Below are 17644 nucleotides of genomic sequence, written 5' to 3'. Positions count from 1 at the left end.
AGGGGCATCACACAGGGTTCACAGTCTAAATTCCTAACCATGGTCCTAAGTCTATCTCCCCAAGGTTGTTCACATGTATGACATATCTTAGCTGAAGGTCAGGTCCAGTCTCTAACAGAAGTCCCAGGTTTGAGGGTCCTGATCCTGGGGGAGACTCTCCAGCCACAGGGCAGATCAAGGTGATGCCTCTCCAGAAGTGCAGAGCAGAGCATTGCTCTTGGTCTCTGCTTGTAGACCATCCAGTGGGTATCATATGGTTCTAGGAGGGTCTGGTTATCTTGAGTGTGTGATGTCACTGAGTTCTGAGTTCTGGTTATTAGGTACTGCCTTGGATGTAGTGGGTTTCCTAAGATGATTCTACATATCTAAAAGGCATTTTTTTTTTTTGGTTTTTCAAGACAGGGTTTCTCTGTGGCTTTGGAGCCTGACCTGGAACTAGCTCTGTAGACCAAGCTGGTCTCGAACTCACAGAGATTCACCTGCCTCTGCCTCTCAAGCTCTGGGATTAAAAGCATGCACCACCACCACCTGACTAAAAGGCATTTTTACTGTGCTCATTACACTGTGTTTATCAGGCAGCAAGGGGTCTAAGTGCTAAAGGTGAAAGGCTGTGACAGGATGTAAGAAATGGGCCTGGGATCTCCAGAAAATAGCTTCATAATCCGTCATCTTTAGCCAAGGTGAAAAGAAAAGATCAAGGTCTCCTTCTGCAGGAGGGTGCACAGCTGCACATAAGTGTGCACGCACAGGCGGCAGTGGTCCATGCCTCTGAGTGCAGAGCTCGGCCTCACAGGTTATGCATTCGGCTGATTTAAAGTGGTGCAGTTGATGGGCAGGACACAGTTGTGAGCATTAGGTAAAACCTGTGCACATACTTGGATTTCAGGAAGTGTGATCCTGGAAAAACCGGGATGTCTACCAAGCAGCTTCCTCGTGCTCTTTTTTTTTAAATAGAGCTTTTCTCTTACTTAACTGTCTGTTTCTTTTACATTTCCTACATCATACGATAATGTCAACAAAAAGCTACCCAGGAATGAGCCATGTCCTGCCCCCACTGGTCATGTAAAGTTACAGGCATAATGTGAGAAACACATATCACAGGTGCCAAGTATTTTAGAGAAAGAAAGTCAAATAAGGTACTCAGAATATGAGGAGCCTGTTCCCATAGACTCATCCCCCAAAGGGATGGATATGCCTTCATCTCTGAGACTCTTCCATTCTCCAAGCACGTCATCTGACCAAACCTCACTCGAGGGTTTGGGGGGGGCATTTCAAAATTCTCTCACGAAAGTTCAGATGTTAAAGGAGAGGGAATTTTTTTTCCTTCTCTGCTCACTAATGACTTCTAGTATAAGAATGCCTTGTACAAATACTTGTTGAAACAAATGAATACAATTGCACCATCCACTATCATAAGAGCTTGCAACTCTGAAAGCAAATCCCACATGTTTGCACATTCAGTTTCCACAGTAGCCCTGTGGGGTGAGATATCATCCATGTCTTTATTTGATAGAAGAGGGAGTCAATGTTTAACTGCCACCTAAAGTAGCTACACTGGAAATTCAGAATTGTGAAGGTAGGATGGAGTTCCAGCTCATCCAGTCCTGGCCCCAGACTGCCTCTTCATATACAGGGTTCCTACCCCAAGGAAGGAGTTGTGAGGAGAAAGGAGACCTGGCTCACACATCCCTGTGACTCATTTCAGGTGGGTCTTTTCCGCAAGTCAGGAGTGAAGTCTCGAATCCTTGCTCTACGCCAAATGAATGAGAACTTCCCTGAGAGCGTGAGCTACGAAGACCAGTCTGCATATGATGTGGCCGACATGGTGAAGCAGTTCTTCCGGGACCTCCCTGAACCCCTGTTCACCCACAAGCTCAGTGAGACCTTCCTCCACATTTACCAGTGTGAGTAGCAATAACACAGTATGCCCGGCTGTCAAAAGATGCAATTTTCAAGATTCATTTATTTTGTATGTGTGTATCTGCATGAGTGTACGGGCACCATGCATGCATGCAATGCCCACAGAGGCCAGAGGGGGAGCCAATACCCTGGAACTGGGGTTACAGAGGTTTGTATGCCACCATGTGGGTGCAGGGAAACCAAACCCAGCTCCTCTGTAAAAATAGTCAAGTCTTTTAGCTGCTGGGCTACATCCCCAGCCCTGTAAGAGATAGGATTTTAATTATACAAGTAATTCTTGAATCTATGAAAAAGTGTATAAAAGTTACCTTCTACCTCTTCAGAAATAGCCTTTGTGTGTGTCTGGATATACCTTCCCAATATCAATATATGCCTACCCAGTACAATCTCAAGCTAATTTCCAATATATTTCTAATATATTTTTTAAAAAAAGGATCCAATAGAATTTAGTGTGTGTGTTTGTGTGTGTGCGTATTAAACCTAATTTTTGGAAGGTAAACATTCTTTGATACAAAATTTGACAGTAAGCTGGGCGCTGGTGGTGCATGCCTTTAATCCCAGTGCTCAGGAGGCAGAGGCAGGTGGATCTCTGTAAGTTCAAGACCAGCCTGGTCTACAAGAGCTAGTTCAGGGCAGCCTCCAAAGCCACAGAGAAACCCTGTCTGGAACCCCACCCCCACCCCCCGCCAAAAAAATTGATAGTAGATTCAAGGTAAAATGTCTTATAAAGGCTGGAAACAAACAAGAAAGCAGATTATTTTAACTGGTGAAACATAAGCAAACCAAATCAAGGTTGTACCTTAATTCAGCTAACTTCTATTTTCACTTGGAAAATATGAAGTGACATTAAATCAGTAGTTCTTCACAAAGCCACTATAGCTAAAGGGGTAATGAGAAGACCAACTGAATTTGAAGCCCACTCTGCTAAATGTAGTTATGAAGGAACACATTCTGGATGTAGCAAGGAGCCAGTGTCAGAAGTGTGCAGGGGATTTGTCCTTTGTGGATTCTAAATGTACAACACTACACCATGGGACACTGATAACCTAGGAGACCAGGGTAACACAAAAGTGGCATTAAAAACTAAGGCAAGGGTTTTATAATTGATCTGCTAAGAATAGGAGAACCACTGGGTATTAAAAGACTTAGCTATAATGCCCAAAGCAGGACCAATCTCCTACACACAAATAGTTATTTAACAATAAGAACATTTTCGTAGTACATGTGACAAAAAGAAAAGTGAAATTAAACCATCCCAGTGTTGGCTAAATCCATAGTGATGCTAGGACACCAGTGCCTTTGTCACTCTCGAAAGATCATGATTCAGTGTGCTTATGAAGTATTTCAGTCTCAGAACAGTTGCCAAACTTACAGAATTACCACGTTTCCATAAAGCCACACTCTGAGGCAATCAGAGAGAGCCAAGCGTATCTCTTCTCATAGAGAACATGGGCCTCACAAAAACTCCTAACATCTGCCTGGCGCTGGTGGCACACACCTTTAATCCCAGCCTCTGAAGGCAGAGGTAGGCGGGTCTCTGTGAGTTCGAGGCCAACCTGGTCTAAAGAGCAAGTTCCAGGCCAGGTTCCAAAGCTACAGAGAAACCCTGTCTCAAAAAGACAAAACAAACAAACAAACAAACAAATCTAGCATCATCACTAGTCTCATTAGCCTAAACTGCTTTACAGTGACCCTAAAGTGATCAGTGGTAAGGGGAACCGAGTGACCACCGTTGATGTGAGCCAAGGTGGTTCATCCCTGGATCAGTGGGGTAGGGAGGGGGATTCCCCACCCCCCAGCAGCCCATAAGCAAAAGAAGTTTGTATTTTTAGTGAAGAAGGGAAGGGAAGAAAGACTTCTTAGTGGGTCACAAGGGTGAAAATTCATCAGAACTGATTCTAGGCCTGTGAATCAGGACCTGCTGAATAGCAGGGCCCAAGTAGACAAGAACAGAAGGAGCTGGCACACTCCTGGGGTTCCAACAAATAGAGTCCATGGGCAGGTATCCAAGCTGATACCCAGGTCTGGCTCCCTCCCAGTTCTCGAAGTAACTCTGTCTTCTGCTGTATCACCCTCCCTTGCCTCTGTCAGATGATTAACTTGAGCACAGTGTGGGTTGGGTCACGAGAAGGTCTTAATCACACGAGCATATAAGAGAAAGGAGGGTGAGAATCCGAGACAACCCTAAGGTCTTCAGGCTTGGTGGTGGCAGGGAGGTGGAGGGGAGGACATGGAAACAGAAAAGAGAGAGAGCAGAAAGAGACAACTGTTCAGTCAGGAGAGTATGATGGCTGTGAGGGGCAGATCACCAACCACATGGTCATAAACTCTATGGTACTCACAAAGATACATCTAAAGCTATCTCCCAAGAACCAAGAAAGAGGCAGGATTGTCCTGGTAACAAAATGTCCTGTGTAGCATAATGCTGAACAAAGCCAACAGAATCATAATAAATGTATCTTCAGATAGACAAAGGAACAGAGAAGACATAGAGATAGCATGTGCACATGACCAGTGACTTCAAGGCCAGCTGAGGTTAGATAATGCTTACACACAGGAGATCTCTTCCCCAGCCGCCTTGCAAGCAGTTCAAGGGTATACAACAATCTTACGTCATTGGTTATACTGATTTCAGCATTAGCAAGGGGGGAAAAAACCCAGCTTCACTGTCACCCAGACACAAATGCTCTTCTCTAGAAAACCCAGTCACACATCTTTTGCCAATATGCAGTAGACAGGGTGAACGCCGAGCACGTGGTTACTCTTTCCTAGAAATGTAGGTTTGCTGGCCTTCTGCTAGAGAGGGCAAGGAGAGCCCAGCACAGACAGCTTGCAGGATGGCATGCCCTCCAGCCTCCTGGGACCCACCAGAAAGTTACACTGCGTCTCTAGAGCAGCCAGTGCCATCTCTTTCCTATCCTGCATGTCTACAGGTGTTAGATATCTGAGTGAGGGCTTTCTCTTTTCTAACGCATTCAAGACACAGTAATGGAGAGTGAGAAGGTGTGTACATTGTAAGGCACAACTGACAGTTCAAGGAATTGTCATGAGCACACTCCCCACACCGCTGGAGAGCAAACACCCTGCTGTGGAGACCTCCGCTTCTGGGTGTGGCTCTTTAAGGAAGACAGCCAGACTCACCAGTGAGCTCCTGGCTGAGTCTTTGAAGCAAACCTAAATGACCGTGAACCCAACATAGGCCAGAGGGCAGCAAAACACGATTTGTTGTGGTTTTTCTGCTTTTCCACTTTGTGTCTTCGAGCCATTCACCTCCCAGCCCTATATAATCAACACCCACCACCTCCTCAAGAGCCAGCTTCAAAGGGAAGTGGAGATACCATTCACTCCCCAGAGCTGTAGGGGACCTGATTCCTGTTCCCCAAGCACAACTCAAAGCCCATGATCCTAAGATCATCCAACAGGTGACACACTCACTGGGTGACCACTCAGTCAGTACCTTTTCCAAACTGAGCCCTGGTGACTTGCAGGACAGGAAGGACCTACCATGCTCGCCTTGGCTCCCTAAGGGTAGCCAAGAGAAAACAGCTCACCCGCTCATTATTCACGGTTCATTGTACCATGCCAGCAACATGGCCTGGGGCTCTACTGTGGTGAGGAAAGGCCAGGTTTTTGTCCTTTTACCCAGTGACTTTCACAAGTGTGTCCCACCCAGCCGTGTATGTCCCTGGGGCTGCCTGGCAAAGAGGGTGCGCAAGAGAGAAACCGGGTTAACAGAGCCCCAGTCCATCACCACTACAGCAGACAGTCTTAAGACAGAAGAACCTGCTCACAGTGTGAGACGCCAGGGTGGTGACTTTGCTCTAAGTACCTCTGGGCCACTCAGATGGGTTCTGGAGTTTGCCAGGATGAGCTTCCAGCTCTGTTCCTCATTGTGACTTCTCGTGTTAGCTACTGTTAATGTCTCTGTGTGTTTTCTGTCTGGAAGGGGAGCTCATGCATTCTTGCCTGCTGGTTCTTTCTGCTGTCCCTCTAACAACCTGATGCCCACTTCTCTTCAGATGTCCCCAAAGAACAGCGGCTGCAGGCTGTGCAGGCGGCCATCCTGCTGCTGGCGGATGAGAACCGGGAGGCCTTGCAGACACTCCTCTGCTTCCTCCACGACGTAGTGAACTTGGTCAAAGAGAACCAGATGACGCCCATGAATCTGGCCGTGTGTCTGGCCCCCTCCCTCTTTCACCTTAACTTACCAAAGAAAGAAAGCTCGCCAAGGTAAGTTTTCCTCATCACTGGCCGTCGTCCCCAAGCCAGATCTCCCTGCCAAGGTCCATTTTCTTAAGAAGTAAAATTAGACCCGTGGTACAGTTCTGACAGAAGACTGACTACAAGGAGCCCTTGTTCCTGGGCTGGGGCACATAGCACTACTGGGTTAGCCCTTCGGACTTCAATTGAGATCCAGAAAGCCCAAAAAGTTTTGTTCTATTTTATTTGAGTGGGTAGGAGAAGGAATACACAAAAAGGAATTTTTTAATCGTTGGTTTTAAAAGGCTCTATTTAAAAAAACAGAGCACAGGGACCTGCAGTTGAGCGGTTTCAAACGAAGGGGAAAGAAATACTAATTTTTCCACCTACAGCTCTTCCTGTCTTTGTATTTTTCCATGGCTTTTGGTGGTGAGTTGTCAGCCTGCCAGCCTGCCTTGGAGCATCTAACGATGTGTGGCCATTGGCTTTTATCTGGAAAGGAGAAAGCTTGGGGTCTGGGCAGCATCTGGGGATAAACAGCAAACAGATGGGACAAGCCGGGTATCCCAACACACTCCAGCTGGGGATCTGCTTAGCATATTCATATTCAATTACAGAGTCATCCAAAAGAAATATGCCACCGGGAAACCAGATCAGAAGGACCTCAATGAAAATCAAGCTGCAGCCCAGGGGCTCGCCCACATGATCACAGAATGCAACCGGCTTTTTGAGGTGAGGTCTTGGAACTAGTAGCAGGCTGGGATGGGAATGAGGAGATTCTCGCTTATGATTCTTATCTCTCTGCTTTCCATTTTATGATGACAGCAGTGTGCACTATAGCTCTGGTCTCCACACCCAGGGGTGATGAAGAGCTAGCTAGGCTTTGACAGTCACTGGGGGCTCACCATGATGACAGTTTTTCACGCAGACAGGTGAATTACCTTCCTTTGTCAGGTTTAAGGCCCCTTAGTCAATTATATGACATTTAATTTTTACCTCAAGACTTGATTAGGGTCCTCTGCTGTCTCTCTGTCTGTCTCTTTCTCTGTGTGTATGTGTATGCACGTGTGCTTGAGTATGACTGAGTAATCCTTGTCACTAGGATAATTGACAGCCGAGCACTATTGCCATACATGCATTAAAAAGGCAAGTGGATGGGACACCTGGCATACTCCCTGTGGCAACACTGGCATTTGTCAGTGGGAGAACTGTACTGCAAACCGTGAAACCATGTCTGAGTCATAGCTGTGTTTTCCCTCAATGTGTCAATGTGTATGAATGAGCGATGCTGTTTGAGCCCGCTCCTGCCAAATGTAATAAAAAGAAAAGTGGACCACATGATCAGGAAAGCTTCCCGGTGTTTTGAATAATAAACACAAGCTCACAAGTCCTATTTGTGTTTCCTAACTCTAGCAAGGTCCCTCCCGGCCTTATACCTGATCTTAGAAGGCCCACAGCCCATGCTCACCCTTGACTGTAGAGAGATAGCTTTGTCTCCTCCGTCAGCCTCAGGATTTCTTTAGCTCACCAAGTTGCTCTTTCATGCATTCACTGGCCCAGGTTCCACATGAGATGGTGGTTCAGTCCCGGAGCTCCTACTTGGAGGCTGAAATCCACGTACCCAGCCTGGAAGACTTGGGAACACATCTGGCAGAGAGCGGAGCAACTTTCCACACATACCTGGAGCATCTCGTGCAAGGGCTCCAGAAAGAAGCTAGGGAGAAATTCAAAGGATGGGTCACTTGTCCCAGCCCCGACAACACGGACCTTGCTTTCAAAAAGGTAAGACTTGCTTCGGCTACAGAATGTGTGCTTAACCATGGGACTTGGCACCTGTGCGAACAGGTAAGGTCCATGTGTCATTCAAAGGCCACCGACAGCAGTCTCATTGGAGCCCGAATGGTGCAGAAGGGCTGCTGAATTCCCAGTTGGTCTGTGCCCTTTTCTGTATGATGCCGGGAAAATCAATGCCCAGTATTTTTCACTTGAGAAGAGGAGGACTACACAAAAGTCAAGTGGATTAGAGCATGTCTGGCTCATGCCACTTGAGTGTGTTTGTGCTATGGCTGTTTTGATTATCATTCTTGTCCTTATCAGCTTGAGGATTGAGGTATTTGCATTTTAACTCTGGGCGCAGCATGGCCGGCTCATTCTATATAACCAGTGATGGTTCGGAATGCCCAGCACAGCAGGGTAGGTCTGTGTGGTCCCTAGTCATCTCTTCAGCTCCTGCTCATGTCTTTGCCAAGGTGGGGGACGGGAATCCGTTGAAACTGTGGAAGGCGTCCGTGGAGGTGGAGGCGCCACCCTCTGTGGTGTTGAATCGCGTGCTGAGGGAGCGCCACCTGTGGGACGAGGACTTCGTGCAGTGGAAAGTGGTGGAAACTTTGGACAGACAAACAGAAGTCTACCAGTACGTGCTGAACAGCATGGCCCCACATCCCTCCAGAGACTTCGTGGTTCTCAGGTAAGTCTGACTCGGTGGTGTGTGAGGTCCTGCTCCAAGGCAAGAGGAGAGCGGCTGGAAGTGCTTCTCCGAGTCCTCCCAGCCTGTACCGGGGCTCTAAGCTCCGCCCCCTCTGACTTAGCCGCTTTATGCCTGATGGCAGTATCTTCATGCAATTTACAGCTCTGCCCCGGCTCTCTGATGGCCCCTCTCCTGTGGTGCACACAGTTTATTAGCCATGAATATAATTCACATTCTCAGAACAGAGGCCAGGAATAACTGCTGTTCCTTGGTAGAGTTTGTCTGCCAAATTATGTAAATCAAAGCCAATTGGCTTTCCTCCTGGTTCTGTTTTTCTCCCTGGGGAAGAAAGCAGGTCTTCATCTTAGAGAACTTGAAGATGGGGGTGTGTGTGACCTCACATGTTCGAAACTAATTGCCATGCGTGGAAATTGCCGCTCAGCCCTGAAAGTCTCAGTATGTAGAGACGCTGAGCATTCCATTAGAATTCAGTCCTGGCAAAGCCTCCTGAGCCCTGTGTCTGCCACTGAAATACTGTTTCTGGTGTGCTTAGGGGTTAGTAGTCCCAGACACCTGCCCTCTGGCCTTGGAGTGGGATGCTCAGCCCATCCCAGGAAGTTTGCACAACAGAAATGCACATTTCACCAGCAAGAGCAGGGGTTGGGGAAGAGTTAAGATCATGAACAAAATGTAATTAGAGCAATATATCCTTTTTATTAAAAACACGAGTGAACAATCTTCAGGAATTGGCAGTGTCAGAGGCTTCTCCAGCGAAATCCCCACATGTATATTTGAAACAGTTGCCTTCTGACATGAACTTTGAGGGCAAACTAAAGCTAGTCGGCTCTTCGTGAGTCCTTTGTGCATTTTGTTTGGATACTTGGGACCATAACTTTTCTGTTTCTCTGTGTATATCCCAGCAACCATGTCCTGATAGAGAATGTAGACCATTATCTGGGGTACCTCCAGCGGTTACTAAGGCATCACTCACCTTGTGGCATTAATATGTAACCCTCCAACTCACAAGCAGAAAATAGAGTTGTCCAAGACAGTAGCTGAGGAGATGGGGAGTCCCCTGCAGAGAGTTTCCCTCATTCCATCTCCACCATGATCCCACCATCCTGCTGGTTATTATATCTCATTCCATCAGACCTTATACCAATCACAGCTCCTGGCTCTGAGGATGCTCGTGGTGGCAACAGCAGGCTCATCATGATCTCCTCTCAGAGTTTAGATTTCTGAGTGTGTGTGTGTGTGTGTGTGTGTGAGAGAGAGAGAGAGAGAGAGAGAGAGAGAGAGAGAGAGAGAGTTATCAGTGTGTGTAAGAGAGAGAGAGGGTTGTGTGAGAGAGTATGTGTGTGAGAGTATGTAAGAGTATTGTGTATGTTTGAGAGAGTGTGTGTGAAAGTATATAAGAGAGTATGTGCACATGTGGTGAGAGAGAGAGAGAGAGAAAGTACATGCCTGGACATGTGTGCCTAGGTCAGAGGTCAGTCTTGGGTACTGTTCCTCAGGAGCTGTCTACTTCATTGTTTTTGCAACAGGGTTTCTCCTTAGAACCTGGGGGTAGTAGGCTAAGTTGATTGGCCAGAAAACTCCAGGGAACATCTTGCCTCCACGTCCCCAGTGATGAGATTCCAAGTGTGCACCACCATGCCTGGCTTTTTATGTCAATGCTGGGGACTGAACTCAGTTGTCTATGCTTATATTCCTTCACCAGCTACGCTGTCCCCCTCAGATCATTTTTATAGTCTCCAGGGACAGTCAATAAATAATAAGAAAAGGATTCAAGCTTACTTATCTCACAGGGAATAAATAATGTGAGGAGATGGTAAGGGTGGAATCTCAATACAGCCCAAGGTTTAAAATAGAAGTAGATGGACCATGGTGCTCTACGGGAAAACTCCCATGTACCAGGCCTGATTCATGCAAGCAGAAATTAACTCCCTAATTTGATTCAAGAAGGAGAAGAGGGGAGAGGGAGGAGGGACTCTCAGGGTTAAGAGGCAGTCTGTCTGACACACCAGACTTAAATTCTCATCAAGTGTCTTAGCTTGTTTCTGTTGCTTATACGGAAACCATCTGAAACAGTGATGTATGTAGAGAGTAGATGTGTATGTACTCAGCTCTTGACTCCGGACTCTGAGCAGTCTGGAGAGATCCAGGTCATAGCACGGCAAAAGGCATTCATTGCAGGACAGAGCAATCCTGCCACAGAAAGCTGCTTCCGTGGAAAAGCCGCTTTTCCAGTAACTGCATCTGACGGCATCCATGGGGCCCAGTCAGAAAGCTCTCCTCTCCTCAGCTGTAATGACCTTCCTACCTCTCCATCCAACCTCCAATCAACTGTTTACTTCTTCTCCCACTCAAGAGCTACTCGACTATCTGAAGGAAGCTATCAGGACGACACAGGTTCAGTTTCTTTCAAGACAGGATCAGCAGATCCTGTGTTTGCTAAAACCTTCATCACTTCCTCCAGGAAGCCTTCCCTGGATTCCTCTTTGACCCCGTCCTGATCCCAGCTCTGTACAGACACACACTGCACCCCCCCACACTGTCTTCAGGGCTCTTCTTAGACTTGCTTGTCTCTCCTCCCAGACTGTATGCATCTTCATGTCTTTCATGGCTTCTCAAGCCCAGAACATGGATGTGCTCAACAGACAAACAGAACAGTTGAGTGAATAAGTGCTCATTCTAAATGGTAGCCTTTTGATGACGGGCAGGGGCCTCTTCAGGACCAGGATGGGGCTTCCGTTTGGGGTTCCAAACCCAGGTCCCAGAGCTTCCACCCTCTGAGCAGGAAGCTGATATCCATCCTTTGAACCTCATTCTGTAAACTTCACACAAGCTCATGGTAACCATTAGCTTAATCCAAGTGCTTAACGTTGGCGCTAGAGCCCAGATTTGGGGCCAGTGGACTTAAGTGTGAGTTTAGCTGTGTGAACGGGACCTCTTGTCTCTCTTGCTACCACTCTGAAGCATGGCTTGTTTGGCTCCAGGACCTGGAAGACTGACTTGCCCAAAGGAATGTGCACCCTGGTGTCCCTGTCTGTGGAGCATGAAGAAGCCCAGCTGATGGGCGGCGTGCGGGCGGTGGTGATGGATTCTCAGTACCTGATAGAACCATGCGGTTCTGGCAAGTCCAGGCTGACCCACATCTGCAGAATAGACCTGAAGTAAGTGGCCATGTTGAGTGTTGGCAGACCAAGTTCTCAGGAGCCTTAGCTCGTGTGGTGTGTGCACGTCAACCCTGCTTGTCACTCTGATTTCTTAAAGCCCCGCTAGTCTGTTTCCTCACTACCATGAACCAGCTTCCACAGAGGACCATACACTCTCATCTTTCCATTTCCTGGAATGCTCACATTTGGCCTTTAGAGCGTGCTCTTCCTTGTTTTCCTTTTTTCCTAATTTGTTCATTCCTTTTCACGAACATGTAATGGCGTAGTGTTTGTGGCATACATAAGACCGTTTTGACATATGTCTACATGGCAGGATCACCAAGTCAAGCTATGAAAATATCCAACAGTGATCAAGAACATATTGTTTCTCTACAGTCACCCAAATAGCATGTGGTCACTCATAGAGGCCGGCAAGTCAACCTTGTGGAATGGGGTGGAATGATGGTCTTCAGAGTCAGGGAATGGAGTGTTAGAATGAAAATCCCAAAACATTTCTGTTTTCTTCTCTAGCACAGTGAGGTAACTACCCATTAAAGTCATCTGTAATATATTTTAGATGACAAGAGGGGCACCCAAGTCCTAGCAGACAAACTTAGTCAACAGTCAAAGAAGTGGAGACATCCTTACCGTGTGTTGATTACAGCACATGGACACACAGATCGTTAAATTCTTGATGAGGAAAGTAACTACAGTCATCATGATTGCTTAGAACCTGCAGTCACAATGAGAAGTTGCATCATGTGATCAACACATTTCTCCTCAACACCAAGTCTATAGTCTCCAGTCAGCATTATCCTACCTCTGATTCAATGAGTTCCATGTTTTTAGAAGACTCCATGTACAAATGAGAGCATGAGGTTCTTAGCCTTCTGTGCTTAGCTTATCATGTTGAACATAGTAATATCCTTCAGCTTTGTCACTGTGGCAAAAATGGCAGCATCTCCCTTTTTAAGACTAAGAATTATCAGGTGGATATAGGCAGACAGACGGATGAAAAGATAGGCAGATAGATAGATAGATAGATAGATAGATAGATAGATAGATAGATGGATGACAGGTAGGTAAACAAATAAATGTATGTGTGCATGTATGTATGTGTGTATATGCCATGTTTGCTTTATCTTCCCATTTAACTGCACATTTAGGTTAATTTTACGTCTCAACTATTATGAATAATTCTGCAGTGAGCACGAATGTGGAGATGTTGACTTCATATTCTCTGGATATGTACCCAATAGCAGGGTCATTAGGTCACCTGGCAGTGACCTTATTTTCAATTTTGAGGACACACAAGGACGTCAGGCTCAGTGAACATGAGACAGATGTTTCTTATTTTATTCATGTGTATGTAGTATATGAGTGTGTACATGCTCATGTCACGTGTGCCCATGTGGAAGGACATGGGCAAGCAGAGGTCAGTTCTAACTGTCTTTTCCTCAGTTGCTCCCTTTGGGTGCTTGGAGGGGAGGGGAGGCACAATCTCTCTCTGAACCTGGCACTCATTAACTGGCTAGATTGGCTGGCCATGGAACCTCAAAAACTTCCTGTTTCTGCCACACCCCGCTTTTTCATAGGTGCAGAGGATTGCTATGTAGGATTCTCAAGTTCCCACAACAAACTCTTTATTGGCTGAGGCTTCTCTTTAAGCCTTCCTGTGTTTCTTTTACACCTGCTCTCTCCTGTTCCTAGTTTAAATTGAACTGAACACTTCAAGCCATTCAAGATGCTAACACTGAATTCTGTGCTTAGGGAAATATAAATTCAGTGTAGTTTTGTTGTTGGTTTTGGTCTTGGTTTTTAGAGACAGGGTTTCTCTGTGTATCTCTGGCTGTCCTAGAACTCATTCTGTAGACCAGGCTGACCTTGAACTCACAAAGATCTGTCTGCTGGGATTAAAGACATGTACCACCACCACCCAGCTTGTTGTAGGTTTTTGGTGAGTTCTAGATTCATTGTGAGTCTTCCTGTTCACTTTGAGAAGTTGGTATCATTTTGAAGAACCTGATGAACTGTAAAGACAGAATGCGTGGTGACAAGACACTGAGTGACAGGATGAGGTCCTCAAACCCTTGAGGCTGCAGTCACAAGCTGTTCCCAGGCTACTGATGACCCAAGCCCAGGACAGCCCTATCCCCTGACAGGTTTCCCACTTCCTTCTGCTCTCTTCCTGCAGGGGTCACTCCCCAGAATGGTACAGTAAAGGTTTCGGACACCTCTGCGCTGCGGAAGTTGCCAGAATCAGAAACTCTTTCCAGCCTCTCATTGCTGAGGGTCCAGAAACAAAAATCTGAGCTCTCCCCAGTGTGACGTCAAACTCAGGGACACTTGAGGTGTGTGGAGTGCAAGGGTGACACGGAGAAAAGGAAGCACTGTGCCAGTGGTAACCAGAGACCATGGAGGACGTTCCTAACCTGCCTGGAGATGGCTAATCCCTACTAATATATGTCTTGGACATTTGTCTATGTTGCTTAAAATTAAATGGGTTATTCCTTATACATTGCCTAATTTGCTATTTAAAGGCTTCTAAGAAGCACGTTTTGGCTGTAAATAAATGTACTGTAGCATTTGTATATGTGTGTATATCTCCCTTTGCTGTACATATGTAAAATACTGGTTTTATATATAATTAAGTGTCTGACTCTGTGAGTCTCCTCACATGGCACTTCCCAGGTTGCTGTAGACCCTGTGTCCCTCCAGTCCTGCCAGCTGAAGCAGAGCCTGCTGCCAAACACCAATGCATCCAATGTGTAATCTGCCAGTCTGCCCATGCTAACCCAAAGATTAGCTAGCAAAAGAACAATAGTATTAAAAGCTTCTTCTGCTCGTTGGTCTCTTGTTTCTGATGTTTAAAAACTGGAGTGGAATGCTGAGATAAGCTAAGCAAAAAATAAGATGTGCTTCTCCTTAACACAAAGCAGCAGGTAAGAGTTTATTGCTAAATTCAAAGCTAAATTTTGTGTTGCCTCTGGGCCCACTCTGTGAAGTTTAAGTGAGATGTCAGGTGACCGCTGGAGTTGGTACCAGGGACTGAAACAGAACTGGTACCACCCACCCCTATATAGGGGTGAACAGCAGAACCTGTCCACAAAGCCAAAGGGAACCCCATGTCCTCTTGAGACTCAGATAGCTCTCATAATGCTGTTGAGTGATCTATTTGACCAGTGGCCTATATGGCCACAGTTATTAAACATGTTCTTGCACTGACCTTGACTCTGGACACCAGCCAAAATGCGATGATGGTCCATCAAGTGTCCAGGGTTATCACAGCTTCAGGGAATTCACAGTATCCTATATATGATGCTCTTAAAATCGAATCCATTAAAAACCTTGCAATCTAAAAGACAGGGTTTTAAACTAACAGAAGACCAAAACTGTATCAATAGCTATTTGTGAAAATTACAGGAAGATGTATCAACCCCATGTTTCTTCATTATTCATCACCAGCACCCATGCATTTGACCCCAACCTTATTTATTATTGTACAGACGGAGCAAACTGGCGTTCCTGAACCACGTTGAGAATGGATTTGCTATTTTTATTGTACTGCAACATCTACAGAGAGATAACTTATTATGTGTCTGGCTTCCAGGAAAGATTTTCTTAGGTTGTCTAGACAAAGACTGGTATCCTAATTCAGCAACTGGTATTGGAAGAAAAGCAAAAACAAATGTGTGTTTTCAGGGTGGTGGGTGTTGTATTACATACACTAAAGTGATGTTTCTTTTGTCTGTGGTGTGCAATCATTTTATTAGGAGGAATAAAGATGTTTTCTGTATGTCTGGCACAAGAAAAATCAGGGTAGGAAGTTTTCATTCTTGTGTCTACCTGGGAGTCAGTCAGACCCCAGGTCACTTCTGGGCAGTGCTCTGTGGGCTGGACAAATCCACTTCTGCCATGACATCATGCAGCCATGCTGGATGACTTTTTATGTATTGGCAAGATCATCAGTGGAGCTTTGTCTGCTCAGCACTGTTCCCGCTCCAGAGACGGGTACTATGCATTTGAAAGCAGCATGGGCACCAGGAATGAATGGCCGTTTCCCAAGGAGCATCCTTGCTTAGCATGCACCGGGAGTCAGTCACCTGGAGACCTCGTGAAAATGCTCTCATCAGGCAGTCTGGGTGCCCTGGGCATTCTATATTTCTAATGAGCCCAAGGGATGCAGGTTACTGGCCACAAGGATACACGGTGAGAAACAAGGGCCCAGGGAATTGCTTAAAACTGAATAAAATGATATGATTGTATTTCTCACCCCTTTTCTCTCCCAGCTAACCCGACTTTTTGATTTTATGCACGTACTAATCACATCACCTCTGCTAACCACAAGGTGCATCTTTAAAGGAAAGGGAGGGGAAAAGTGATGCATCGGGCTTGTTTGTCAAATGCCACAGTATTTTACTCATTGTTATCTTGCCAATGGAAATAAAATATTTGCATTTAAATATTATATTTATACCTCATGTATATTTTTACCTCAATTGTTGGTATCAATCATCAGTTGTAAATAATTGCCAAGGCAGATAAATTTATATACATTAAATATTTCCTATTTTCTATAAAATACATGTGATTTTCATGATTCATTCTGTCAGCAGAAAGCATGCTTCATGAGGCGGACTTCTCTAAAAGACAGTTTTCCATGAGGTTGACTCCTTCGACTCCAACATAAAGATGTCAACAGACATTCATTGACAGGTTAGGTGGTGGATATCAGGGTTGACTACATGGTTGAGAGCACTTGCTGCTCTTCCAGCGGTCCTGGGTTCGGTTTCCCAGTACCCACATGGTGGCTCTCAATTGCCTGTACCTGCAATGCCAGGTGACCTAATGCCCACTTCTGGCCTCCAGAGGCACACGCACACGGGCAGACACACATACATTAAAAAAGAAGATGATCTGGGGAGGAGATAAAATATATACAATAAAAATATCAGAATATACTGTATGAAAACTTAATAAAAATAATATAAATAAATCTTTAGATACTAGGCATCTTGGGCCTAAGACATTAAAGTAACATACGTTTCATTGTTGTTTGATCTGGAGGCTATTTGTTTTTGAGACAGGGTTTTTCTGTGTAGCCCTAACTGTCTTGAAATTCAAACTGTAGATTCTGTGCCAGGCCACATACAGGCAGACATGGTATGGAGATGGGAGTGTACCATCGATGCTCATAATTATTTGAAATTTTGTTTGTAATGAGCACTGAGCCGCTGCTCTGAAGGGCAACCCGGGGTTGAGTTCCCATGAGTCCGATCATATTTGTCAACCTTGTTTCACTGTGTTTCTGATAAAGACATTATTTAATATATATCCTTTGTATACTAAGTTTTGTTTTTTGTTTTTTGTTGTTGTTGTTTGTTTTACGAGACAGGGTTTCTCTGTATTGTTTTCAAGGCTGTCGGTCCAGCCCGGCCTCGAACTCACAGAGATCCGCCTACCTCTGCCTCCCGAGTGCTGGGATTAAAGGTGTGCGCCACCACCACCCGGCTTGTATACTAACTTTTATCTGAAGTATTTCTTTATTATAAAGCAATAGCTAAGAAAAGATGGCCCTGACCAATGAACTAATGGGACTGTAAAATTCATGGGATGTGAACGCCCCCAGGGGATCAAACCCAGTGCTGTACCATGGTGGGAAAGTTGTACTCACAACCTCTCCACCAGCCCCTAGTCCAGCAACAGAGCCCTTCTTCCCATACCTTTCGTGTTTACGTGGTGGTTTGAATAGGAATGACCCCTGAGACTCAAGTATTTGAATGCTTGTCCCACAGGGAGTGGCGCTATTAGGAGGTGTGGTCTTGTGGAGTAGGTGTGGTCTTGTTGGAGGAAGTGTGTCACTGTGGGGCAGGGCTTTGAGGTCTTACAAGCTCAAGTC

General features: G+C 45.8%; 1 protein-coding gene across 7 annotated transcripts in view; it reads left to right on the top strand.

Annotated features, from left to right (window-relative positions):
- Stard13 (StAR related lipid transfer domain containing 13) overlaps positions 1-16213 on the top strand; it is a 381417-nt gene extending 365204 nt beyond the window's left edge. For all 7 annotated transcript variants that reach the window (XM_040751432.1, XM_040751431.1, XM_040751435.1 and 4 more), the window contains 7 exons: positions 1706-1904; positions 5940-6150; positions 6738-6852; positions 7681-7902; positions 8370-8587; positions 11587-11763; positions 13940-16213. In XM_040751432.1, the coding sequence (XP_040607366.1) occupies positions 1706-1904; positions 5940-6150; positions 6738-6852; positions 7681-7902; positions 8370-8587; positions 11587-11763; positions 13940-14057 (1260 nt within the window). In that variant the 3' untranslated portion in view covers positions 14058-16213. The remainder of the gene's footprint in view (positions 1-1705; positions 1905-5939; positions 6151-6737; positions 6853-7680; positions 7903-8369; positions 8588-11586; positions 11764-13939) is intronic.
- The last annotated feature ends 1431 nt before the right edge of the window (positions 16214-17644 follow it).

Source organism: Mesocricetus auratus, unplaced genomic scaffold, assembly GCF_017639785.1.
Source record: "Mesocricetus auratus isolate SY011 unplaced genomic scaffold, BCM_Maur_2.0 Super-Scaffold_100008, whole genome shotgun sequence".
In the NCBI taxonomy this organism is placed as follows: domain Eukaryota; kingdom Metazoa; phylum Chordata; class Mammalia; order Rodentia; family Cricetidae; genus Mesocricetus; species Mesocricetus auratus.
The sequence above is the reverse complement of the archived record's forward strand: the minus strand, read 5'-3'. Positions and strand labels throughout refer to the sequence as shown.